The sequence below is a fragment of the Scatophagus argus genome, chromosome 1 (assembly GCF_020382885.2).
Source record: "Scatophagus argus isolate fScaArg1 chromosome 1, fScaArg1.pri, whole genome shotgun sequence".
NCBI classification, from domain to species: domain Eukaryota; kingdom Metazoa; phylum Chordata; class Actinopteri; family Scatophagidae; genus Scatophagus; species Scatophagus argus.
The window spans coordinates 24,644,427-24,671,992 of record NC_058493.1 but is presented as its reverse complement, the minus strand read 5'-3'; the positions used below and the strand labels follow the sequence as shown (position 1 = coordinate 24,671,992).

Sequence of the window (27,566 nt, the reverse complement as noted above, 5' to 3'; positions counted from 1 at the left end):
AGGAACAGAGATCATTTCAATTGCAGCTACTTTTTAAGAAAGAGAACCGTGAGAAGAAATATTCAAATATCTCTAAATGTATTCTAGGAGCACCTTCAGACTCCAAGCAGAAGTTTACTTCCTCTCGACTAATCACATAAAAAAACGTTGTGGCCATTATGAATGTGGTGAAAAGGCAGGCTAGCTAGCTGGGAGGGTCAAGAGCCAAGCAGTTCACTACCAGGATACGTGACAGTGGGGAGGTCCCCTCAGACCAACAGTATTAACCAAAGAGTTCTCTTATCTGTATAAATCTGACTCTGTTTCTGAGCCAGACGTCATAGACTTCTTTATTAATCTAAATGCTGCCTCTTTATTCTCATACAAGTAGGGCAGAGACTAGAAAGACATGATGGAGCCTATTTCTTAAATGCAGTCTGGGAAATCCCCGGACCGTGATGGATTTCCTTCTGAAATTTATTTTCTTTTGACTTTATTAATTTAGAGAAGTAGGTACAAAGTTATAAGCAGCATCTCCTATTCTAAGCCATCTTCCCCAACCCAACCCCCTACCCTTTTGGGGTCAGAATACATACATGCATACATATAAAATTAAAGATATATGTAACATTTCCAGATTAAAATGTCTAAAAGTCATGGGACCTTTGCTATATATTTTGTTGAGTTGTATACATACATTAGCATCAGAATCAGAAATCAGAAAAGACTTTATTGCCATTGTAAGTGAAGAGGTTTCACATTAGTAGGAATTTGTCTTGGTGATTGGTGCATATATAGAACGCAACATATAATAGAAGAATAAAATAGAATAAGGTAAAACAAAATAAAATAAGATAAGTAAAATAAATATGTTTCTGGAGGTAGTCCAAAAGTGAGGTAGTGCAGGGTGGAGTATAGTGCAAGTGGGTGAGGTAAACAGTGCAAATGAATTTGATTGAGAGACTGTTTCTACATATCTTAGCTGGCCTTAACTGGTGAGCCAACAACCTGCCGGCTTTTTCCCCATGCTCATGGAAAACCTGTCAGCATCTTTTCTGTCTGTGCAGTATAACGCCTATTCCAAAAACTTTTCAATGCAGTGTAGAATATAAAAATAAATAGGGTGCAAAGGATTTGCAAGTTCTTTTTAACCTATATTCAATTGAGAAAGACAAGATTTCTGATGTCTGCGACACATAGCAAAAAAGCTGGTACGGTGAGCATGTTTACTGCTGAGTAACATCACTTTTGTGTTTGGAAACACATGACACAAGTTGAAGGCATCAAATTCAGTGTACATTTACAATAACACAAACAACAATTCAAGTTTTATCAACTGGGACATTAAATGACTTGCCTTTGTATTTTTATTCAATTGAATTCAGGATGAAAAGGATGTGCAAACCATTGCATTCTGTTTTTATTTTAGAGGTTGTATATGGTTTATTTAATCGAGATGTCTGCTTGCCGTGAATTGTAATGTAATGTTGTAATTCTTAGAGGTGTAGAATGATTTGAATACATTTTATTTGGGGTCTGGCAAATTTACTTCTCATGCTCACATCCCAGATGATATTGCTAAATGGCTGAATCACTCTCAAAGTTCAAAGTTTTACTGTCACGTCTGTATGATATTCAGAGAAAAGTTGCAGTATATGTATGCTTCAATTGACAATCCTGCTGCACTTGTAGTGTGAGACCTGTCATATCCTTTAGTTCATTATGTAAACATTTTACAAAGTTATCCTATAGTGACAAAGAAGATTGCAAATCCATATCTGTCAACATTTCTATGAGCAGCTACACATAATGTACCACAGGCAAACAACGAGACGGCAGTGCAGATAAACTTGCACTGGACATGACTATACAGTAACCAACTAAAGTTACTGGCTCGATGCCCTCGATGTATTTGTTTTCATTCTGGAGATCTGACCAATCCTAGTTTGGACTGGGAGGAGACTAGCCCGCCTTCATGTTAGACACGCCTCTATGTTCAAGGAACACCGCTCCATACATACACTGTTGTTAGCGACGTAGCCACTACGGTCAATTTTATTTGCGACCACTTTTTAGAACTTCACTTTTTTGTCACGGCCCGGTGAACACACAAGTAACAGCTCGCTGTAGTGATGGGATAATGATACCTCAAGGAGTGTATTGACACATTACACAAACTGTGTTGACACTGTATTGACACTGTGTTGGTCACTCAATAGTGACCTCTGCTGTAGATAAAAAAAATCATTGCAGGTAAACAAAGTGAAAAGGTGGAAAAAAAAATTGCATGCTGTTAACCCAACATTAGCCTTGAAATAATAATATAATAATATGTAAAATATAGCAAATGTATCTGTAATAAAATTGAGAATTATAATGTTTAGCTTATGTATGGAATTTTGTTAACCAAAGTGTTCAATCATATGAAATAACACACTGAAAATGGATTAATTCATACATTGTTATTGAGGAATAAAAGTTTTTGAAGGGTCTTTGCTCCTAGGCGATTTCTCCTCTTAGACACCAGTTCCCCAGCCTTCGAAAACACACGTTCACAGGGAACTGATGAAGATGGTGTGCACAGATATTTGGGAGCTAGTAGATATAAGTGTGGATATGTTTTCCGGTTGTTCTTCCAGTATTGTAATGGGTCTTGCGTTCTGGGTGTGTTTCCTTCCGCCAAGTAGCGTTGTACTTCAACAATGGAATCTGCTGTAGAATTGCAGTTCATCCTATTCTCCTGAACTTCCATGTCAAGAGGTCTCCAGAGATTGTGCCCTAGCAGATGTTTTTGAAAAAATATTATGTCATGTGATAATACAATAAACCACGGAAATATACATATAAATGCACAAAAGAATGTGTTTTCATACCTGAACTGGGTTCTGATCCATGTGCAGCACTCAGTTCTTCCGCTGGGTCAGGCTCATGGCTCCTCATTTCAGCGGCACACTCCGATTTCAGTCTCTTTACAGCTTCTGTTGCTTTTAGTGGACTAAAGAACCCGACTGTTTTGAACTTGGGGTCCAAGAGTGTTGCCAGTGTCATCACACTGAGTGATTCCATGTTGCAGATGGATTCAGTTAGCCTCTTTTTAAGATTTTCTGCCAGTTCTTAAGCAGCTGGTTTTGTTAGCGTTGAGGCTTGATGTCGAAGCTCAATGTGGATCTTTCTGATCAGTGGAATAACCTTGGACCCCGAGACTCTTTTTTCCTCAGATAATTCTCTTGTCGCTTGTTCAAATGGAGAGAGCACCCTGAGCATCTCTTCAATTAAATCAAATTCTTCAGGAGTCAGTGGCGTAATATCATGTCTCAGTGAGGCCAAAGACACCCAGACTGCCTCCTTCTGCTCAGTCATTCTCTCCAGCATGTGGTAGGTGCTGTTCCATCTTGTTGGCACCTCGTTTATTAATTTATGCACTGGTGTTCCCAGCTGTTGCTGTATTTGAGCAAGCTTTTCTTTGGCCGTGGTGCTTGATCTTAAGTATGTCACAATTTGCCGTGTTTTGTTGCATATATCTGTCAGTGTTATAATGGGATCACATGACTTTTTTACAATTAAATTGATTGAATGGGCAATACAAATAGTTTGCCGTATTTGCAGTATGCGAGCACATGAAATCATATTTGCTGCTGCATCAGTGACAAGACACCTGACCTTGCTTGCTATGCCCCACTCCTCCATAAGGCTCCTTTTAACCATGGCCAAGTTATCTGCAGTGTGTTTCTGTGAGAAATGCTGCACTCCCAAGACTGATGTATGCAATTCATGGCTGTCTTGGTCCACATAGTGGCAAGTAACAGCAAGATAAGCCTCCATATTAATCGAGGTCCACATGTCAGCTGTTAAAGTCACAGCAATGGCACTCTGGAGGTCCTTTTTTGTTTTCTCCTTTTCCTCCTCATATTTCTGGTCCACCAAGTCCTTGACGGTCTGAAAATAACCATACAAATATTGTAATACCTTATGAATACATACATGTCTGTGTGTCTATCTTTCTATCAACAGTACTCATTAATTAATTCAACCATACATTTATTACACATACCTTCCTGCTTGGTAGAACATATGAGGGTGCAACAAGCTGCATGAGCGCCCTGAATCCCTCATTTTCGACAAGGGTGAATGGCTGACAGTCTTTAATGATCATGTTGACCACAGCCTCATCCAACGCTTGCTTGTTAGGAACTGGAAGCCAAAAAGAAATATTTTGTTTAAGGCTTGTTAAAGGGCTGCAATTTTACAAATAATATTGCAGAGTTACACAAAGCCTTTTGTGTGTAATAAAGTATTTTTGAAAATTCAAAGTTTGTGAGAATTTCATCATACCTGGGGTACTCACAGCAGGAGTGTCTGCCGACTCTTCATTGCCATGCCGAGCTCTATGATGCCTCAGCATTGATGACGTGCTCTTATTGATGTAAGACAATTCAGTTGAGCAGAGCCGACACTTCACCTACAATAAAACAAAAAGTTAATCTATCTGAAAACAAATCAAGCCTCGTAGTAGAAAAGAGTAGAAACACTGAATTAAGAACTAACAGTAAACAATGGCCAAAGGAGGAAAAGATTTACCTTATTCGGCGTCAAAAGATCAAAATTATTCCAGACTTGGGAAAATTTCCTAGAACGGTCCATGAGTAGAAGCAATGCAAAAACTCCAAAAGGCACAATAAACAGTTAACTCTCCACGCACCGATACGGGGTTTCACACTTGTGCAGTCGGCACAGTGCTGACGCACCAGTGTCGCTCGTCCCATCACTACTGCTACACCGGTGTGTCAAATTCTTGCTGGCAGTTGCTGTTGGTTTCAGTCCTGCGAGGTAAGTTCAAGCAGTGTTAGCTTGTTAGCCAGATACCCTGTACTGATGGGGGTTGGTTGTTGTGCTAACGTAGCATATAGCTGCTATATAACCTTGTCGAACAGACCAGATAGTGAGCAAACTCTGGTTGCTTTTCTACGATGGCTTTACATTTTGATGTATTTTCGTCTTCCAGCAAAATACCATGTGGGTTTACACTGGGTGCGAAATTAGCTCGCCGCGCCGATAAGTTAGTCAAGCTAGTCTGAGTGGGGCTGAGTGGATTTTTATGAGACGTGCGTTTCTGGTAAAAAAAACAAAAAAAGAACTGTGTGAGACAACGAAATCCTTTCGGTCGAACTTCTCGCATAACTTGACGTTAATGCGAGGTTAACCTTACGTAGGAGCCACTGTTAGCTTGTTAGCTACCTAGCGCTCTTCCTGACCTAACCAGCTAGCATAGCCAGAATTCATTACTGACCATGTAACTTTATCCAAGTAACTTGGTGTAACGGTAGCCCACATGTTAACTGACTAAACAGCCGACTGTGCTGTCGCGTTGCCAGCTGCGATGAAGCGTGGCTGTGTTCTCTTCGACATCTTTACTTAATAGCAAGGGTAACGTCAGTTACCGACAGCGGTTAGGGTGTCGGACCCGTAACCGGTGGATCGCTGGTTCGATTCCCCGTCCCGGTGTCCATGGCTGAGGTACCCTTGAGCAAGGTACCTAACCCCCACTGCTCCCCGGGCGCTGCACGCGGTCGCCCACTGCCCCGGGTTTGCTGTGTGTGTGTGTGCACGTCACTTGGGTGGGTTAAATGCAGAGAACAAATTTCGTTGGAGTGAGTTCCCTCCAATGACAAAAATATGTCACTTTCTTTCACTTTCAGTTAGCCAACACGCTCATCTGGATTTTTTTTTTTAGTACGCGGATTCCAGTTGACTGACTGACTGTCAGCGATGACCCGACAGTGACAACTCGTCAGTCGCTGATTCTATCTGCTAACTACCATTTAGTATGCAGATAAGAAAAATTGACTTGTTTGCCACAAAACTTCGAGCTCGAACGAAATCCAACGTCAGCCATTAGACGAGCGGAAGCAGTCACCGAAAACGGATGGCGTTAAGCTCGGTGTTTGGCAGAGAGGGGGAGGGGATGAGGCAGGGTTACAGCGAGCGAGCGACAGAGACAGCGCCTACATGCCTGTAAAATGTTGGTTGGCAGCTAAATAATAGCTTTTTTGTCGCGCTAGTCAACTAATCTCGACTTCCTACATTTTCTGCTGTCTGATTCGCGTTTCGGTAAAGTATATTTAAAGCTGGAAATGCGACTGGAACGTTCTCGGCGACTCAAGACATTACGCTCAGGCACCGTGTTTTCCGAATGTTGGTGTGGGGTAGCGAGGCGCAATGTCTGCTTTCTGCGGACCAACTGCAATTACGTTTGCTTAGGGAATATCACTAAATTACTTTTCTCTAAATAAGTGTATGGAAGGTGCTGTGAACCATCAAGTCAAAAGGCTCAGCATTTGTTTCAGTGAAGAAAAATTGTGGAATTGGGTATTATTTTCTTTAACATGTGTATATTTCACCTCATGTTGGTCCCCATGCGCACAACCTAGCAGTTCAGACCCAGGGCTCAACAGTGGTCCAAAGTCACGTTCATCCAACTGCACCCATGACTTCAACCCAAGGACAGCAGCAGTTTCAGCGACTGAAGGTACCCATATTTGGACAAAAACACAAATTTTAAAGAGGGTTAGGGTTTACCAGAGTGAATTAAAAACAGCCATGTGAGCCAAGTGTGTTAACATATGAATGTGAAATCACTAATGAAACAAATTTTAAAAAAATGCATTTTTTTATTTTAATGGACAATAATTTTTTACTCTTTATTTCATAGGTTGAAGATGCCTTGTCTTATCTGGATCAAGTGAAGCGGAAGTTTGGGAATCAGCCACAAGTTTATAATGATTTCCTTGATATTATGAAGGAGTTTAAGTCACAGAGGTGAGTTCTAATCTTATTGCCATCTTTCTCAACGTGTAACATGCAGACCACTATTTATGGACAAATCTGATGACGAGTCAGACACTAAATTGCTGTCATTCATTCTGTTACTGCAGCATAGACACTCCTGGAGTCATCAACCGCGTGTCCCAGCTTTTCAAAGGCCACCCAGACCTCATTATGGGCTTTAACACTTTCTTGCCGCCCAGGTATAAGATTGAGGTTCAAACAAACGATCTAGTCAATGTGACCACGCCAGGTCAGATCCACTGCATCACCTGCAAGTGGAGGAACCAGCTAGCCTTCAAGCCACACCCAGCACCAGAGTCTGCCACAGGCTGGCCCGCACACTACTACCACCACTAACACACCCATGCCAACACAACCTGCTCCAAATAAAACCAGTAAGGTACAACATAGTCTGTGGAATTGACCCCCTGAATTGTATATCGTAGATTGGAATATATACAATTTTGCATGGACATCTTTAGTTTGGGTTAACAAACTCGTGTTAATTGTAAGGAAACTCTGATGGCCATCTTAAGATTTGTCTCAGGCATATTGCTGCCTTGTTATTTTTGCACGCCAGACTGAATCTTTACTTCATGAGTGTAATGACATGCATGTGCCTTTCTTTTCTGTCAATCCCAAAAGCCGATTCAGTCTCCAGCCCATACACCCACCAGCCAGCCCAACCCATGCATCCCATCCTACGCCTCACCACGTTCACCTTCGGTTCAGTCCCACACTCCTGTGTTCATTTAATGTTACAAACTGCTTAGCTGGCTAGAGGAACAAACAAAACCGTTAACTGCTCTGGGCCCCGTATGTATAGACATATGTATTTCAAGGTCCACTTTTGTCATTTCTGTAATTCATAATAAATAATCGTCTGGGTTATCTCATGTTTTCAAAATTGAAGTAATGATTCAAGTTACATTAACCACTTTTAAATGTACTACCAGGGGTGTTTAACCGGTTATGAAACACTCTAATACCTCTCTATGAACTACAAATGCAAATGGGACCATCAGTTAGAAAACTGGCTATGTCTGTCTCCAGCTCAAATTTTCCACCAAGCAATAAGTCATAAAATTAAATCTATTTTTATGGCAGTGTGAAGTAAGGAGTCTCACACCCTCAGAAAAGAAGCTGCTCACCAAGCTACAATATGTCTTGCTGTTGGTTTATGTTAAGAAGAAATAACATTACGAGGAACTATTGATAGCCGTTCAGTTCACCTGAGCTTTGCTACATGGCCTAACAGATCGAGAGCTTGACTATAGGAGGCGGTGGTGCTCATACTGCTTTTGTCCACAGGGGCGCCAGAATCAACAACAACAAAAAGAAAGTTTCTTGTAGCTGCTTTAATGTCTTAAACAATTTTAAATCACCTGTCATTTTTTAAAAAATGAAATATACATTCATACCGTTAATTCTCTCTTTTCTGCTGCAGCTCCAGAACAGACCTCAGCAATGGCAGCAGGAGTGATTTTGACAACTGTCAGCATATTTCTTCAAAACATCTTCCTTTACTGAACCTGCTGCTAGATGATGATCTGTAATAACACGTAGCACTACATTTGTCTGTTTGAGATGTTTTTGCTTGCATCCTGTCAGCTTTATACTACTTCCACTTTCTTCTTTCCATCATGCATGTACCCTTAATCTTTATCTTAATTAAAATGGCATCCAAGCCTGGCTAAAACAAGCTAAAAAAAAAAAAGAAAAGACAAGGATGATGCTAGCATGAGTATGGTGGCAGGGTGGAATGTATCTAAGTATATTTATTCAAGTGCCGTACTATAGAGGCATAATATGTGGCAATTGCTGTTTGCTGTTCGAAAACAACCCAGTCAAATTTGGCAAAGTTTGAAGTACTTGTTCTCTACCTGAGTATTTCCACTTTATTAACTTTATATTTGTACTCCACTATATTTTAGAGTCAAATATTGTACTTTTTACACCACCACATTCTGTGGTGGTGCTGAAATTTGCAAGTTAAAAGATGCTTCTGTATGGGTTGAGAAACTTATGTATTTATGCTAAATAAAGTATTTTGAATTAGATGGGAAATGCATTGTCACAAAGATGAAAACAGGGATGTTTTTCTGAACTCATGCAAAGTTGACTTGTTAGAGACTGATGACTTGAACTTGATACTTAGAATAAATGTTGCTGATAATAATTACATACTTTTACTAAGTAAGGTTTCAATTTCAGGTCTTGTTGCAGAGTATTTTCACAATTAGTGCCTTCACTTAAGTATAGTATTCACCTCCATCAGATATTTTTTCTCTGTCAGGACAATCAAGACCCGCACTTTCTTTCAGCACTCTGAAGTCAAAGCCTGACACGATACAGGCTGCTGTGGCAAGCCAAGGAGCGCAAATCAGCTTCTCTTGTATCCAACGTTGGCAGCGTAACTCTATGCATTGAAGCCTTAAGGCCTTATCTTCTTCACTGCACCCACACAGCAACTGGCTAAAGGCCAAAATTGCTGAACTTGAGGGACAACGCATGATACAGAACATCTGCATTCCTGAGTCCAGTGTATATCTGCGCTCCAGCGCCATCTTCTCCCAGATGCTAACAGAAGATTGTTCGGTAGGGCACACCATACAGTAAGCCCACATACAAGGGAAGCCATTGGCGACCAAACGAAAGACTTGGTACTTCTGGAGGTGAGGACAAAGACGAAACATGGAATAATGTGCTCATCAACTTGCGTTGGATTTATCATTTTGGGCTGCAGTGCACTCTTGAAAAAAATTGCATGACGTGTTACATTTATGTCTGAACAAATCTCTGCTCCTTGAAATCAGTGTTTCCTCAGAGGTCCACAGCAGAATAGTGGGGAAACTTTGAAAGGCTAAGGAACAGAGATCATTTCAATTGCAGCTACTTTTTAAGAAAGAGAACCGTGAGAAGAAATATTCAAATATCTCTAAATGTATTCTAGGAGCACCTTCAGACTCCAAGCAGAAGTTTACTTCCTCTCGACTAATCACATAAAAAAACGTTGTGCCCATTATGAATGTGGTGAAAAGGCAGGCTAGCTAGCTGGGAGGGTCAAGAGCCAAGCAGTTCACTACCAGGATACATGACAGTGGGGAGGTCCCCTCAGACCAACAGTATTAACCAAAGAGTTCTCTTATCTGTATAAATCTGACTCTGTTTCTGAGCCAGACGTCATAGAAGACTTCTTTATTAATCTAAATGCTGCCTCTTTATTCTCATACAAGTAGGGCAGAGACTAGAAAGACATGATGGAGCCTATTTCTTAAATGCAGTCTGGGAAATCCCCGGACCGTGATGGATTTCCTTCTGAAATTTATTTTCTTTTGTAAATTTTCTTTTGACTTTATTAATTTAGAGAAGTAGGTACAAAGTTATAAGCAGCATCTCCTATTCTAAGCCATCTTCCCCAACCCAACCCCCTACCCTTTTGGGGTCAGAATACATACATGCATACATATAAAATTAAAGATATATGTAACATTTCCAGATTAAAATGTCTAAAAGTCATGGGACCTTTGCTATATATTTTGTTGAGTTGTATACATACATTAGCATCAGAATCAGAAATCAGAAAAGACTTTATTGCCATTGTAAGTGAAGAGGTTTCACATTAGTAGGAATTTGTCTTGGTGATTGGTGCATATATAGAACGCAACATATAATAGAAGAATAAAATAGAATAAGGTAAAACAAAATAAAATAAGATAAGTAAAATAAATATGTTTCTGGAGGTAGTCCAAAAGTGAGGTAGTGCAGGGTGGAGTATAGTGCAAGTGGGTGAGGTAAACAGTGCAAATGAATTTGATTGAGAGACTGTTTCTACATATCTTAGCTGGCCTTAACTGGTGAGCCAACAACCTGCCGGCTTTTTCCCCATGCTCATGGAAAACCTGTCAGCATCTTTTCTGTCTGTGCAGTATAACGCCTATTCCAAAAACTTTTCAATGCAGTGTAGAATATAAAAATAAATAGGGTGCAAAGGATTTGCAAGTTCTTTTTAACCTATATTCAATTGAGAAAGACAAGATTTCTGATGTCTGCAACACATAGCAAAAAAGCTGGTACGGTGAGCATGTTTACTGCTGAGTAACATCACTTTTGTGTTTGGAAACACATGACACAAGTTGAAGGCATCAAATTCAGTGTACATTTACAATAACACAAACAACAATTCAAGTTTTATCAACTGGGACATTAAATGACTTGCCTTTGTATTTTTATTCAATTGAATTCAGGCTGAAAAGGATGTGCAAACCATTGCATTCTGTTTTTATTTTAGAGGTTGTATATGGTTTATTTAATCGAGATGTCTGCTTGCCGTGAATTGTAATGTAATGTTGTAATTCTTAGAGGTGTAGAATGATTTGAATACATTTTATTTGGGGTCTGGCAAATTTACTTCTCATGCTCACATCCCAGATGATATTGCTAAATGGCTGAATCACTCTCAAAGTTCAAAGTTTTACTGTCACGTCTGTATGATATTCAGAGAAAAGTTGCAGTATATGTATGCTTCAATTGACAATCCTGCTGCACTTGTAGTGTGAGACCTGTCATATCCTTTAGTTCATTATGTAAACATTTTACAAAGTTATCCTATAGTGACAAAGAAGATTGCAAATCCATATCTGTCAACATTTCTATGAGCAGCTACGCATAATGTACCACAGGCAAACAACGAGACGGCAGTGCAGATAAACTTGCACTGGACATGACTATACAGTAACCAACTAAAGTTACTGGCTCGATGCCCTCGATGTATTTGTTTTCATTCTGGAGATCTGACCAATCCTAGTTTGGACTGGGAGGAGACTAGCCCGCCTTCATGTTAGACACGCCTCTATGTTCAAGGAACACCGCTCCATACATACACTGTTGTTAGCGACGTAGCCACTACGGTCAATTTTATTTGCGACCACTTTTTAGAACTTCACTTTTTTGTCACGGCCCGGTGAATACACAAGTAACAGCTCGCTGGTTGGCCCTGCTACACCGGTGTGTCAAATTGTTGCTGGTGGCAGTCCTGCGAGGTAAGTTCAAGCAGTGTTAGCTTGTTAGCCAGATACCCTGTACTGATGGGGGTTGGTTGTTGTGCTAACGTAGCATATAACCTTGCCGAACAGACCAGATAGTGAGCAAACTCTGGTTGCTTTTCTATGATGGCTTTACATTTTGATGTATTTTCGTCTTCCAGCAAAATACCATGTGGGTTTACACTGGGTGCGAAATTAGCTCGCCGCGCCGATAAGTTAGTCAAGCTAGTCTGAGTGGGGCTAGCGGTGTGAGAGCGGCAGCCACCATGAATTAACGTTAGCTGACATGCTAGCGCTGAGCAGATCGACCTGACAACATGTATTTTTGTTGATAGTTTGTTCTTGCTATACCACGTTTTAATGTATGTGTCGATTTTTATGAGACGTGCGTTTCTGGTAAAAAAACCCAAAAAAGAACTGTGTGAGACAACGAAATCCTTTCGGTCGAACTTCTCGCATAAATTGACGTTAATGCGAGGTTAACCTTACGTAGGAGCCAATGTTAGCTTGTTAGCTACCTAGCGCTCTTCCTGACCTAACCAGCTAGCATAGCCAGAATTCATTACTGACCATGTAACTTTATCCAAGTAACTTGGTGTAACGGTAGCCCACATGTTAACTGACTAAACAGCCGACTGTGCTGTCGCGTTGCCAGCTGCGATGAAGCGTGGCTGTGTTCTCTTCGACATCTTTACTTAATAGCAAGGGTAACGTCAGTTAGCCAACACGCTCATCTGGATTTTTTTTTTTTTTTTAGTACGCGGATTCCAGTTGACTGACTGACTGTCAGCGATGACCCGACAGTGACAAATCGTCAGTCGCTGATTCTATCTGCTAACTACCATTTAGTATGCAGATAAGAAAAATTGACTTGTTTGCCACAAAACTTCGAGCTCGAACGAAAACCAACGTCAGCCATCAGACGAGCGAAAGCAGTCACCGAAAACGGATGGCGTTAAGCTCGGTGTTTGGCAGAGAGGGGGAGGGGATGAGGCAGGGTTACAGCGAGCGAGCGACAGAGACAGCGCCTACATGCCTGTAAAATGTTGGTTGGCAGCTAAATAATAGCTTTTTTGTAGCGCTAGTCAACTAATCTCGACTTCCTACATTTTCTGCTGTCTGATTCGCGTTTCGGTAAAGTATATTTAAAGCTGGAAATGCGACTGGAACGTTCTCGGCGACTCAAGACATTACGCTCAGGCACCGTGTTTTCCGAATGTTGGTGTGGGGTAGCGAGGCGCAATGTCTGCTTTCTGCGGACCAACTGCAATTACGTTTGCTTAGGGAATATCACTAAATTACTTTTCTCTAAATAAGTGTATGGAAGGTGCTGTGAACCATCAAGTCAAAAGGCTCAGCATTTGTTTTAGTGAAGAAAAATTGTGGAATTGGGTATTATTTTCTTTAACATGTGTATATTTCATTCGGGACCAATAAAGTATTATCTGTTGGTATATCACTCAGCAATTTTGCTGGAAACTGGTTATATATTTGTGTGTCTGTGTGCTTTCGAAATATTAACTTGGAGTGTATAATAAGAATAAATAAGTTATGTTACTATGTTAATAAGTAGTGTGCCAAAATGCTATGCTTTATAACAACACTAAGGTGCCCATAGTGCCTGTGCATTTTACTTGAAAGACAGTCCCTAACTGCCACTGACGTTCTACTGAAGGGGATCGCAGTTTACAGCCTTGGGCAAGCATTTTGTATAAGTTTAAACATGGAGGCTTTTTGTTTTGATGCACTAGGTTAGTATCTGACTTTTAGTGTCACTTTTTTTATAATTGTAATTTGGTTTTGGGATTTGTTTTTTAAATTTTACTTGGTACACTCATAAAATAGGACTTTTGTTCTTCTGTATGCAAAGTGTAAACACAGCAGAGCTGCAATGGTTAATCAGTTTATTGATTAGTTGACTGAAAGGAACTTAGTTGTGACCTATTACACTGCCAAACACCTGTATTTCAGGTTTAAAGTTTTTTTCCTGGGAATACGTTATGAGTCAGAGGTCCTTTTATTTTAAGTTCAGAGTTTAGTTATGCAAAAATCGTATTTTTCATCCACTGAACCTGTAAGATCTGTGGATTTAGAATGTCGTTTCAAGCTTCTAGTTAAGCCTGATTCTAAAGTTAGCAGTGGATAATAGTAAAAAAAATGTCCTGATGATTATGACATTGATTACCTGTGTGATACTTGTGGCAAAGTTTTATTTTTTATAAGGAGATTTTCTCTGAAAGATCCTCCCCACCTTTTATTCTTTTTAAAACCCAGCAGCCTGTTTACTGTGCATCTGTCTTGGACCACTTTAGATCCTTCGAGTATGCGTATACCATGAAGAGGCGTGTGGAGGACCAGGAAATAATATTTGCGCCCCAGCAACAGCAGTCACGTCGGCCCCCAGTTACAGGTATTGCAGACAGCTTCCAGCACCGGGTCCTCACCCCAGCCCCTACTGTGATAGAGGCAGCTGCAGATAACATGCAGCCATCCACTGGCATCCAGTATTCTCTCCCCCAAGGCTACCAGGTATGACTCAGTACCAATGTTTTCTATTTGGACAGGAACCTCCTCAGCAAGAGTTGCTGTTAAATTGATTTGGGTCTTAGATCAACTTTATCAAGCACCAAATTCCAAAAAAATGTGTTTTTATTGGATATATGGATATAAGTCATAACCATTAAAGAACATGCACAAGACATTAGATTTCTACCTTTGAAAATAACTTTTTAATGAATCATTTTAAACTTATTTACTGTGAGCTGGTTGAATATAATCCTCCCAAGGACATGAGGTGCTCTTTAAGTTTCATGAATCCTAAAATTTCTTCCTAAAAGGTGCCTACAATGCCTCAGAACACAAGTGGACATGGACATAATACGGCACCTCATGTTGGTCCCCATGCGCACAACCTAGCAGTTCAGACCCAGGGCTCAACAGTGGTCCAAAGTCACGTTCATCCAACTGCACCCATGACTTCAACCCAAGGACAGCAGCAGTTTCAGCGACTGAAGGTACCCATATTTGGACAAAAACGCAAATTTTAAAGAGGGTTAGGGTTTACCAGAGTGAATTAAAAACAGCCATGTGAGCCAAGTGTGTTAACATATGAATGTGAAATCACTAATGAAACAAATTTAAAAAAAATTGTTTCATTACTCTTTATTTCATAGGTTGAAGATGCCTTGTCTTATCTGGATCAAGTGAAGCTGCAGTTTGGGAATCAGCCACAAGTTTATAATGATTTCCTTGATATTATGAAGGAGTTTAAGTCACAGAGGTGAGTTCTAATCTTATTGCCATCTTTCTCAACGTGTAACATGCAGACCACTATTTATGGACAAATCTGATGATGAGTCAGACACTAAATTGCTGTCATTCATTCTGTTATTGCAGCATAGACACTCCTGGAGTCATCAACCGCGTGTCCCAGCTTTTCAAAGGCCATCCAGACCTCATTATGGGCTTTAACACTTTCTTGCCACCCGGGTATAAGATTGAGGTTCAAACAAACGATCTAGTCAATGTGACCACGCCAGGTCAGATCCACTACATCACCCCGCAAGGTATTTCTGTTCAGAACATCCCTGCAAGTGGAGGAACCAGCCAGCCTTCGAGCCACACCCAGCACCAGAGTCTGCCACAGGCTGGCCCGCACACTACTGCCACCACTAACACACCCATGCCAACACAACCTGCTCCAAATAAAACCAGCAAGGTACAACATAGTCTGTGGAATTGACCCCCTGAATTGTATATCGTAGATTGGAATATATACAATTTTGCATGGACATCTTTAGTTTGGGTTAACAAACTCGTGTTAATTGTAAGGAAACTCTGATGGCCATCTTAAGATTTGTCTCAGGCATATTGCTGCCTTGTTTTTTTTGCACGCCAGACTGAATCTTTACTTCATGAGTGTAATGACATGCATGTGCCTTTCTTTTCTGTCAATCCCAAAAGCCGATTCAGTCTCCAGCCCATACACCCACCAGCCAGCCCAACCCATCCATCCCATCCTACGCCTCACCACGTTCACCTTCGGTTCAGTCCCACACTCCTGTGAGCGGCACACCATCTGGTGGGCCACCTCTCCAGAACAACCAGCCTGTGGAGTTCAACCATGCCATAAATTATGTCAACAAGATCAAGAATCGCTTCCAGGGTCAGCCAGACATCTACAAAGCCTTCCTGGAAATCCTGCACACATACCAGGTAAGAAAATACACCCCAGATTTTAACGTATTAAGACAATATAGCATATACATAGCTTTAGATACCCTGAATGAGTGTAACCTCACAATCTCTTTTTTTAATGGTAAATTCCCCAGAAGGAGCAACGAAATGCTAAAGAGGCAGGAGGCAACTACACTCCAGCACTGACTGAGCAGGAGGTCTACACTCAGGTGGCAAAACTCTTCAAGAACCAGGAAGACCTCCTGTCAGAGTTTGGACAGTTCCTGCCTGATGCAAACAGCTCAGTGGTGAGTCTCTGAGAACACACTCCAGCAGTGTGGCCCATATTAACTGGACTTGACTGAACGGATATGGTTGGTCTTGTGATCGTTCTTGGCTTTCTAGTAGAAGGCCTGACCATCTCTCTGTAAAAGATAAATGTACAGTCTTACAACAATGTTAAATGAAATATCACTGAAATAACACAGGAATATCGTGAGGGGTTTTTGCAGTATTGAACAAAAGAACATCTTCATCAATCTTCCTCAGTTGCTTTCCACCACATAGCATCCAGTATCTATTCTAAAGTATCTTCTTCACTTTTCTGTTTTAAAATGTCCTCTCCAGATTTGTCCTTATTGTGGATGTTACATCAAGTGACCCGTAAATATTTGAAATCTGCATTGCTGTTGTTTTTGGCACAGGTGGTAATCAAAATATAAAGAAAGATTTCTGTGTTTAGGGAACAAAATGAATAACAACACACAAGAAACAGTTGCCTAAACACTCAAGTCAGTTGCTACCTACAACCATTAAATACCCTCACTACAGACATTAGGTTTTCTTTGATACATCCTGTTTGTTTCCTGTCTTTGGTGAGATTATGATGTGTAATGCTCTTCTCAGCTTCTGGGCAAGACTGCACCAGACAGAGCAGAGTCGGTGCGTAATGATCACGGCGGCACAGTGAAGAGACAAATACTGAACAACAAACAGAGGCTCAGCCAGAACGGCCTGCCAATCAGGAGACCTGCTGGAGTGGGGGCCACGCCTCCTGTCAAGGTACTCACCACTCTACATGCTGATCATGTGCTTATACTCAGATGTTTGTACCGTTTGCTTCTTACTGCCATATTGTAGATGTCGAAGTGCTGTAGCGACAGTTTGTCTCCAGTTTATGTTAATGAAGGCAGACTACATGTTAGAAACACCTCGCAAATACAGCTCAGCACACATGCGTTCTGCGAAACCACCTCAGAGTTGAATCAGTGAGTTTAAACAAAAAATAATAAAACCTTTATGAAGGTAGGCTTTATTGGAGCTGCGTTACAACTGGCAACTTCAGTCTAACCCAAATCTCAACAGAGCATTTACCATTTTTAAAATAAAACGGAGTGCATGCAACAATCATAATTTTGTCCTGTCTTTACGTTGTTACAGAAGAAACCCAAAATAATGGGGAAAGACCATGGCATGACGGAAGTCAGCAAACACAGCACCAGCACTGAAACAATGTTCTTTGAGAAGGTCAGTATTGTTATATTGTGTGTGTGCGTATAAAAGAGTTTTTCCATTTTTTTTTTTTGGTCATCATTGAAAATGCTTTAACAGGTGAAGAAGGCCCTTCGAAGCTCTGAGGCGTATGACAACTTCCTGCGGTGTCTTCACATATTCAACCAGGAAGTAATCTCACGTGCTGAGCTAGTGCAATTAGTCATCCCATTTCTTGGGTGAGTTCAAACAGACACCATCATCAGTGTTCTAGTGCCTCTTTATCTGTATTGTTTTTCATTGTAGCTAATTAATCACTCCATACTAAAACACTTCATTCTGTACTTTTAAGTATCACATCTTTCAATTATGAATACAGTTATGCCAGTGATTCTGTACGTCACATTTAAGAAGTAGTTATGTTTAATAGATTTAAAGCCACTATTAGTTGTTTTACATAAATTCTGACATGATCGACAGAAAATTCCCAGAGTTATTTACATGGTTCAAAAACTTCCTGGGTTACCGAGAGTCCATCCACGGGGAGTTGAGCCATGCAATGAGTTTACCCAAGGAGCGTGCAACGGAGGGCATCGCCATGGAGATTGACTACGCTTCCTGCAAGAGGCTGGGGCCCAGCTATAGAGCACTGCCCAAGAGCTACCAGCAACCCAAGTGCACAGGAAGGACGCCACTGTGCAGAGAGGTCAGTCGCCGAAGGAAGTCTGCTCGTCAGAATAATTTTATCATGATAACCTGTTTATTCTTGTGATGCAAATACATCAGATTTCGATGCAGAGAAAGTAAAAGTATGAAACATGCTCATAATTCAGTTAAATTAATAAAATCCCAGAGCACCTCAGAGTCTTACAGTTTTTTACATTACATGATATTCTCTTTAGCTGGCACTTTTATTCACACCTTTTTGTCACACACTGTTTTATTTTCCTGCTGCAGGTTCTTAATGACACATGGGTGTCATTTCCATCGTGGTCTGAGGATTCCACATTTGTGAGCTCCAAGAAGACTCAATACGAGGAGCACATTTACAGATGTGAGGACGAGCGCTTTGAGGTGAGGATTATTCAGTTCCCTCACACTGCACAGTCAAAACTCCAGGTTCTTGTCTTTTTTAGATTCTGTTTATGGTGAATTTTTCAGTCAAAGGTGTTAGTAACAACCAACAGACATATTCACACATAATTAAGCTCACTCGTTAATAATTTCATTGTGATTGAATCCCTTTTAGCTGGATGTTGTGTTGGAAGCCAACCTTGCCACTATAAGGGCCCTGGAGACAGTTCAGCGGAGACTTTCTCGCATGTCCGCTGAGGAGCAGCTGCGCTTCAAGTTGGACAACACAATGGGCGGCTCCTCAGAGGTCATTCACCGCAAGGCCATCCAGAGGATATATGGAGACAAGGCTCAGGACATCATCGATGGGCTCAGTAGGAACCCAGCTGTGTCTGTCCCCATAGTGCTGAAAAGGTTCGCAGTTTGACTTTCATTTCTTATCTGCCTCTGGTCAGGTCATGACAGTTTGATTTAGGGCCACTCACGGTTGTGCACCTTTTAATTCTGTTTCAGATTAAAAATGAAGGATGAGGAATGGAGAGAAGCCCAGAGAGGTTTCAATAAAATCTGGAGGGAGCAGAATGAAAAGTATTACTTGAAGTCTCTCGACCATCAAGGCATCAACTTCAAGCAGAACGACACCAAAGTGCTGCGCTCAAAGACCTTACTCAACGAAATTGAGATGTTATATGATGACGTGAGTAAAATAAGTTCTCTGTCCAGTAATTTGATTAAAGCCAACGACAGAAAACGTTATAGCTCAATGTGATCAATGGTTGGTGGTGGTACTTTTGATGCAGTAATTGCTTTTCACAACACAGTCGAATTTCTGTGTTTGTAAATGAGAGTGCGTGACCAGCTCCTGCTGTCTAGATAATGTTGTAATCATATAGCGTGCTAATGTCTGCTAAGGGAAAATTAAACCCAATCGTCGACATCTCTGCCCTGTAGCGCCAGGAGCGAGCATCAGAGGAATCTGCCACACCGCCACCATGCGGCCCACACATGACCCTGACCTATGATGACAGCCAAATCCTGGAGGACGCTGCTGCGCTCATCATCCACCACGTCAAAAGACAGGTGGGCATCCAGAAAGAAGACAAGTATAAGATCAAACAAATCATCCACCACTTCATCCCCGACCTGCTGTTTGCACGACGAGGTGAGCTCTCTGACGTGGAGGAGGAGGAAGAAGAGGAGGAAGAAGACGTGGAGATGGACCAAGATGGTGCCAAGAAGCACAATGGCCTTCCAGGCAGCAGCCCATCAAAGTCCAAGCTTCTCTTCAGCAACACGGCAGCTCAGAAACTGCGAGGCACCGATGACTCCTATAACCTCTGCTTCGTGAACAACTACTGGTATATCTTCTTTCGTCTTCACCACATCCTCTGTTCTCGTTTGCTAAAAATCTACGGGCAAGCCGAGAAGCAGATAGAGGAGGAGGCTCGAGAGCGAGAGTGGGAGAGAGAAGTGTTGGGGTTCAAGAGGGAGAAAAATGAAAATCCAGCAATCCAACTGAAGATGAAGGAACCGAGTAAGTGAGAAAACAAGACCAGTCGTTAAGTTTTTTTTAATCCTAAAATTTTACTGTAACCGCACTCACATCCTCGCTGACACTCAATTTGATTCCACTACACAACTATGGTGCATCATATTGTGGAATTTTCCAGCATATAAACTAAAACTTGTACTCTTTTACTCTTCTATCTGCAGTGGATGTTGATGTGGAGGACTATTACTCAGTTTTTCTGGAAATGGTGCGTAATCTTTTGGACGGAAACATGGAGCCTGCTCAGTACGAGGACTCTCTGAGGGAAATGTTTACTATCCATGCCTACATTGCCTTCACCATGGACAAACTCATCCAGAACATTGTCCGCCAGGTCAGCTCATTCTCAGTTTCATATCATTTGTTTTAATTAATGTTGTACAAAAGACATGCGTGAAGATCCATCTTTTACATTAAAACAAATGCACTTTTGCATGTTAAGAAAAGACGATTACAAATAAACCATGAACAAGCGTGCCTGTTGATATTAGTATTATTTTAGAAGTCTCCAAGCCAAGTAAAAATAAAACATCTAACAATATTGTTTATCTTAAAACTCTGAAATAGATAATTGGATCTGTAACCCTTCAGTCGCTGAGTGTGCTGCTTTCAGTTCCTGCCTCGGCACTAATAGAGCCTGATTATAAAAGCTCTTCTTCTTTTTTAATTTGTCTGGACGCACCTGTTGCTTTCACAGCTCCAGCACCTTGTCACAGATGATGTCTGCGTGCGTGTAACGGATATGTACCTGAGCGAATGTGCCAATAAAGCCACGGGGGGCACACAGTCTACGCAGACATCCAGGGCAACAGCAGAGGGGGCCTATCAGCGCAAAGCAGAGCAGCTTATGTCAGATGAGAACTGCTTCAAGGTATGACAGTAAACCCAGAAAGTAATGAGAATACTGTACACCTGTCTAAACTGCTTTGAGCTCTTTGTTTTTATGGCAGCTTCCTCTGATTGCTTGTGTTTCATCTAGTTGATGTTTGCGAAGAGCCAAGGAACCGTCAGTCTGGCTATGGAGCTGTTGGACACAGAGGAAGAGAACTCTGATGAGCCAGCGGACACAGAGGTAAAACTTATTCAGTATGCAAATATAGTTGGCATACTTAGTTATCAGTTTATTGGGTGCACCTGTGTGGCTGCGTTCTGTGTTGTCCAGGACAACAATAAATATAACTGTTCTGAAGATGTTTTTGAGGCCAAAGGTAATTTAGGTGTTGAAATGTTTCACATTTTATTGTAACATCAGTAGTTTGTCCTTCCAACAGTGACACCATTGGTTGATTGTACAGCCAATTGTACAGTTAATCAATAACTTACAGAGAAATAATCATCAAATAGCATTTCTTTGAACCAAAAATGTTGGAATATTGACGGGCTCCAGCTTTTGAAATGTGACAGTGTGCTTCTTTACTGTGTTTCGTATGATAGTAAATGGGTTATCTTTGTGATATGCTCTATTAGTTGAACAAACAAGTGTTGTATATGTAATAAGTTTTATGCTTTTCCTGCTCTGTTCTCTACAGAGGTGGTCAGACTATGTGGGCAGATACCTGAACTCAGATACTGCATCCCCAGAACTGCGTGAGCATCTTGCCCAGAAGCCGGTATTCCTCCCCAGGTGAGGCCCCTGCCCCGTCTCCCCCTTGTCTGCACACTTTATGCTTCTGCCCTGAGGCTCTAGTCAGCCAAGCAGCCACTCCACTGTTGACAAGCCAAACCAACTGCCAAATACAGCTCCATTTCAGAGACAGAAGCGGTGGCAGTTCTGCACAAGCCTGACTTAGGAAGCGCCCTCTAATCACAATAATTGGTGGGGAGCTCTGCCTTTTTAGTAACAGACAAAAGCGGAGTGTTTGAGGAGGTTCATATGAAAAGAGTAATTCAACAGATACAGTGAAGTGCTTGCAGTGCCTGAATGCCCTTCTGTCTGTTAAGAATCTCACTGGCCGCGAACGCGACTTCCAGTTTCTGACTTCTGCCTCACATGGAAAATTGCACTTTACGTGGTCGCCTTTTTAAAAAAAAATTGAATTTATTTATTCATTGATTCAGTTCCTTTTAATGAGAATTATATTTATTGACAGTAAGAATTTTACAATGGTTTTGGCTTGATTGTGCGTTTTGAAGTACTTCCTTAGCAGACAGCCATAGGGAGTCCTTTGGTTTAATCATTTACATTTTATTGACTTTAAATGATGATTTTCATTGTGTAACATCATCACAAAGGCCACTGACTGCACAATCTGAAAGCTAAAGAAATGGGTTCCGTCTTTGTTCCCATTTTCCTTTTATTTTTGTACTATGTCTCTTTGACCTGAGTTTGAGATACCGAAGTTGTGTTGGACCTGAGTGACTTTAAGAGAGGACAGTGAACTCATGGTTTCCTTCTCTACCTTATCATGCTCTTTGTTTGTAACTGTATACATATCGAAGGTCCAGTATGTGACTTAATCAGTGTTTGCAAATGTAAATGTTCAAATGTCCATTTGTTTAAGTCTGTTATACTCAGTGTTGTGTTTGTAATCATTTTCAATGGAAACGGTGCACTCCCGTTGCAACTTTTTGTTATGGGTGAGTTTTTCCACTGGTATGACAGATTAGTGCTCAGAAGTTTTCAGACACTTGTACAGTGGAGTAGGGTTTGTAAATAAAATGATTGTCTAAATTGTATATACATGTTGGTGTATTTCTTTCCTGACACCTGGAAGTTGTGCATGGAGGCTTGGTTGTGTCCGCTCTGTTTTAAAGCTCCAGTTAGCATTGGGTGATACGACGGTATCTACTGTTTAAAGGTAGAAAATGTGTCCACGGGTAGAGATTTGGCACTGCAGGAGCTACCGTTTAGTGTCTCTTCTGTGAATTCTGTGCAGGCTGTGTAGCAAATCAGGGCTTTATTCTCAGGTCTGTCAATCTCCCGAATTCATCTGCCTCAGAAGGTAACACGGTTTGAGCAGCAGAACTGCTTACCATGTTTCTTCCATGATATGACTGCCAGCTGGTTGCAGTAATGCTAATGATTTTTATGTTGCACCAGCTGAAGTCAGGCTGTTATTTATTTGCACCTGTTAACAGTTATTGGTCCATCTATGCCATGAATATACAGAGAAATACTGTGATATTTACTGTTACTGTGGTGTTACTGTGATGTAAAATTGCATATACCATGATAGATGTTTTTGACTGTGTCACCCATTGCCTAGCTCCAGTTGAGTGTTACATATAAAACCTGTCTGTCATTGCTTTTTGGTGCTTTTTTTCTTTGAGATGGCTGTCCATTACCATAAACATTTCCAAGGGATTTTTAAAACACACAAAAGAATATTCTTCTAAGTTTTCTTTTATTTAACCCATTGCATAAATCTGGTACCTGACTATGATTTATCGGTGGGTTCACCCACATCTTGTCATTTTCTTTTTATTCCCCCCCCCCCATCAAATCTATGAGAGATCGGCAGCACAAGAGGTCAAAAGAGTTCACAAATATCTTCGGTGGCAGTAAAAAAATTGTAGCTGTTTCTTTTCCAGTTGTGTTGGGTCTCCATCTCATGATCATAACACTCTGTACATTGTTGGTGAAAGTATGTTCACATCAGAGTATTTTCAGCTCCTATTTTTGATTGGTATCTGATCAGGCAGCGACTTAATAGTGTTTGTTTCTAACAGTTTTTACTTGAAATTGGCCTCACTGTCATGTCTTTTAAGTGGAGCCCTGAATGCAAAAATATGCTTCATGGTTTCAGTCCCCGCTCACCTGTACCCTCAGTGGTAAGTACACATTTAACACTTTCATTCAGGTGGGGTGAATAATTGCATTTTTATTACCTGCACAAAATCAGGATCGATTTCCAATTAAGATAAATATTTGTTTGCCAAGCATATTTAGATTTTGAACTATGTGACTGTGCAACGGAAGTGCACTGTACAGAAATATTACGACTGCTGCCTCTGCTGCTCTTATAGATCCACATTTCCCACGAATGATTTGACTCCCTATCTAATTCTATAACTCGGTGAGTTGCAATGCATGGGTTTAAAACTAATTGTTTAAAGGGACAGTCCTCTCAAATTTGACAATACTGTTCTTAGATTTGCTTGATGTCATGTGTTTTGCGCCTGACCACATCACCGAGGCTTTAAGATCATACAGCGCATGCTGTCAAACACAAAATTAAACAATTATAGCATATGCTCAAGTGATAATAAAGTTGTTTACTGATTTCAGAAATTTGTGCGAACTTTCCCTGTAAACGTGATGCACTACTTTTGATGTGTGGAGTAATCGGAAGAATTTCTCTGTCAGTGTTACTCATGGTTTTCAAACTGTTTTGGTCTTCAGGAATTTGAGACGGATAAGGAAGTGCCAGAGAGGATGGGAGCAGATGCAGCAGGAGAGAATGACTAAGGTCCCCTCCGACAAGTCGCAGGACGGCAAAAGCGAGCTTAAGATGGAGTGCATGTTCAAGCTCAACTCCTACAAGATGGTCTATGTCTGCAAGTCGGAAGACTACATGTACAGGCACACAGCACTCACACGGGCCCATCAGGTAGGCAGTCGGATAACTCACCGTAGATTTTATTTGCTTCTTCACTGTTGTAATTTAGGTGCAATAATATGAGTGGGTAAAAAGTGAAGTTCTTGTCAATGACAGGGCAAGTCATTTAACTCTAATGTCAAATTTAAACCTGTTAAATGGTGTCTTTGCATCAAGTATTATGAAGTGGAGGATTTTCCAGCATTGTTCTAACAATAACCTTTCTTTACAAATTATTATAACCTGTGGGCTGTTTTTTCTTTCCACTTCCCATCATCATTCTGAAATTGTTTTTCTAAGACATTTTTGGAATAGTTCCTTGTAATGGAAAAATCTTGTCACAGTTCATACTTTATAATATTGGTGTGTATGTTGTAATCTTAAAGTCCTCAATGAATACACGCTGAAGATTTTCCACCTGCCAGCAGGACCAAAAATGCAGGACAATGAGCTGACCGCTACAAGACGTATTTCTGTGCCTTTCTTCTTGCACTTTTCACTGGTGTCCCGGTAGCTGAGCTGTATTGTTCTGGTTGACGTCTCTTTCAGTCCCACCAGCGGGTCAACACACGCCTGCACAGACGCTTTCAGGCCTGGCTGGACACCTGGGCGAAGGAGCACGTGACCAGCGATATGGCTGCTGACAGCCGCAAGTGGCTGATGGGAGATGAACAAGAAGGCCTGTTGTCGTGCACCACCACATGCAACCCCGAGGTCCTCCATTATCTCAACATTAACAAGTACCGGGTGAAGTACAGAACACTGTAGTCTCTCTTCTCGAATGATAAACTGTGACCGTCTTCACACAACAAACTGCCAGCGATGACTTCATATATACAGTAGCTTCATGTGGAAGTTTTCCATCCTGCTGTTACTGGATTCAGTTGCCAAAATCTTTTGAGGTTGTCAAGCTGTGGGATGTAAATTTCTCACTTTTTGCAAATGTGTCAGAACTGATTCAGGAACTTTGTCCCAAATTTCAAGCTTTTGCCTCAGATTCTGCGACATGTGAAATAGAAGTTTTGTCCCAAAATTGGAAAAACGCATCTGTCTCAATAATCTCATTAACATATGAAATACAGTTGATATGCAGAGAAAACGCTCTGTACTGCATCATATCTTTGAAGCAATTGAGTTTAAACAACTGAAAAACCTGTTTAACAATTCCGTAATTAAAACTTAGAAACTTAATGACGAATAAATGATTTCTGAGGGTCAACTTATAATTTACAAGAAATGAAAACGGCCTCAGCTTTTGTTAAAATGTGTGTTGTCGGACTTCCAGCTGTAAACTTGTATAGCCTGTGAAAGCTTTCCTTTCTGGTGGTAAAGGTGCAGCAAAGCACTATGTATACTGTATATATTCAACATCTCTGGCGACTGCTGGGTAGATGCTTGGTATCAGTACAATGCCAGCAGTGTGAATCGAGTACAATAATTTATGACCGCCCAAACACTTTGTGTAAATATGTTGTTTATATCTAGATTTTTTTTTTATCAGATGTTATTAATGTGTAGCGTACATTAACTCATAGTATCGATCTTTAGCGCAAAGCTGCAGAGAAGTTTCTAAAAAAAATGCAAAGTTTTAAGTGGTTTTTTTTTTTGTTTTTTTTGTACCAAAGGATGTTAATTAGAGACCCTTTTCTTTGGTGGTCTATTAAATATGTTCTCCCTAAGTCTTTGTTAGTAGAAAAAAAAAAAACAACAACTTTTTTTTTTAAATACCCGTTTCAACCCCTTTCTGCACATTTCTACCTTCAGTCATTGGCATCCTTGTCACTCGTGGTTTTAAGATGATTGAATGTAGCTGAGCAGCAATTTTTCCTTTTTGGAAGTACAGTGTATGTCAGTTTTTCAAAGTACTGGAGTCTTAACAGTACTATCAATTTTTTTGCTGTATTTAAACTTAACCAAATCGTTAAAACCTGTATGACAGGTCCAATGGCCTCACAGTGTACCACTCATAAAACTTTATTTATGTCCAGTGCAGATGCTGAACACTGACTGATGTATAGTAGGTCTATACATGAATGTCAGCCATCGGACTCGTGTACAGTTTTGGGATTAAGAAAACAAGCAAGCAATAATTCCTTCAGTCGCAGTTTTCAAAGCTATCAGTTTGTATTTCTTGCAGAAATACAAATGTGAATGTTGTATTCCCATAAAAGAGGGATGTAAAACCAAGGATTTGTATTGCCTTCTTCCCTCTGCAGTTTGTGAGACAAAGCTGGAATTGACCCTGTACATATTGTCAGAAAGGTTAGGCAGGAAGTTAGCCATTACACTAAAGGCTATAAAGTATGTTTCACAGTGGAAAGCGACATACAAGCAAAAGGTTTTTTCTTAACTTCAGGAAGACAGCCAGATTTCCTTGTAATTTTTTATCTATGGATTATAACAGGAACAGGAATGAAAATAAAAGAACCTGTCTGACACAGTTTCATCCATCAATATTTTCCTGATCTCCATTTACGGAGATGGTCAGTAACTTAACCAGCTACAGACAATCTTGGAACAGTTTATTACTTGGGTTTTTATTTTTATATTTACAGTGTTCAATATGGAACACCACAGGAAGTCCCGTGGAGCTGATTGTACATAATGACATGGTTTGTACCTTGTTTAATGTCTCTTCTCTTGACTTTAATGATGTTGTACATGAGTGTTAGTATGGTGTTTGGCATTAAACTATCCTTTAAATAGACAGAAGCTCAAGTTGACCACTTTCTTCATTTCTATCATCATGTTTGTTTGCAGCTTACTTGAAATTTCTTTCTTTCTTTCTTTCTTTTGACCCATAATTTATTTGTTCAGCGATACATGCAATACATAGTGTGTAAACTACTTCTGCTGCATTTGTCCACCACCGACAGTCGTTTTTACTGT

General features: G+C 40.7%; 3 protein-coding genes across 14 annotated transcripts; 2 read left to right on the top strand and 1 right to left on the bottom strand.

Annotated features, from left to right (window-relative positions):
- Positions 1-850: 850 nt before the first annotated feature.
- Positions 851-5,542, bottom strand: LOC124061865 (zinc finger BED domain-containing protein 4-like). Of its 2 annotated transcripts, none has more exons than XM_046394160.1 (5): positions 4,558-5,542; positions 4,312-4,438; positions 4,031-4,170; positions 2,853-3,915; positions 851-2,757 (listed from the first exon to the last, which is right to left on the bottom strand). In XM_046394160.1, the coding sequence occupies exons 1-4, from the start codon at positions 4,618-4,620 to the stop codon at positions 3,094-3,096; spliced, it is 1,152 nt and encodes a 383-aa protein (XP_046250116.1). In that variant the 5' UTR covers positions 4,621-5,542; the 3' UTR covers positions 851-2,757; positions 2,853-3,093. The 2 variants fall into 2 exon arrangements, with proteins under 2 accessions (XP_046250116.1, XP_046250125.1); XM_046394169.1 differs by having other exon boundaries at positions 4,325-4,438.
- On the top strand, positions 4,667-27,384 carry LOC124061809 (paired amphipathic helix protein Sin3a-like). Of its 11 annotated transcripts, none has more exons than XM_046394149.1 (21): positions 4,667-4,767; positions 11,821-11,846; positions 14,745-14,863; positions 15,023-15,129; positions 15,246-15,567; positions 15,813-16,064; positions 16,181-16,333; positions 16,932-17,087; positions 17,466-17,552; positions 17,637-17,755; positions 17,997-18,222; positions 18,474-18,590; positions 18,766-19,004; positions 19,104-19,287; positions 19,542-20,124; positions 20,304-20,473; positions 20,837-21,010; positions 21,119-21,211; positions 21,669-21,763; positions 24,482-24,689; positions 25,227-27,384. In XM_046394149.1, the coding sequence occupies exons 3-21, from the start codon at positions 14,822-14,824 to the stop codon at positions 25,443-25,445; spliced, it is 3,546 nt and encodes a 1,181-aa protein (XP_046250105.1). In that variant the 5' UTR covers positions 4,667-4,767; positions 11,821-11,846; positions 14,745-14,821; the 3' UTR covers positions 25,446-27,384. The 11 variants fall into 11 exon arrangements, with proteins under 11 accessions (XP_046250105.1, XP_046250069.1, XP_046250021.1 ...); XM_046394065.1 differs by lacking the exon at positions 4,667-4,767 and adding an exon at positions 14,162-14,378 and having other exon boundaries at positions 11,629-11,846; positions 14,687-14,863; XM_046394113.1 differs by lacking the exons at positions 4,667-4,767; positions 11,821-11,846 and adding an exon at positions 6,094-6,386.
- On the top strand, positions 4,789-8,864 carry LOC124061881 (paired amphipathic helix protein Sin3a-like). The gene is made up of 5 exons (XM_046394194.1): positions 4,789-4,806; positions 6,408-6,505; positions 6,689-6,795; positions 6,912-7,204; positions 8,252-8,864. Exons 2-4 carry the CDS (start codon positions 6,464-6,466, stop codon positions 7,159-7,161), a joined length of 399 nt encoding a protein of 132 aa, XP_046250150.1. The 5' UTR covers positions 4,789-4,806; positions 6,408-6,463; the 3' UTR covers positions 7,162-7,204; positions 8,252-8,864.
- Positions 27,385-27,566: the final 182 nt, after the last annotated feature.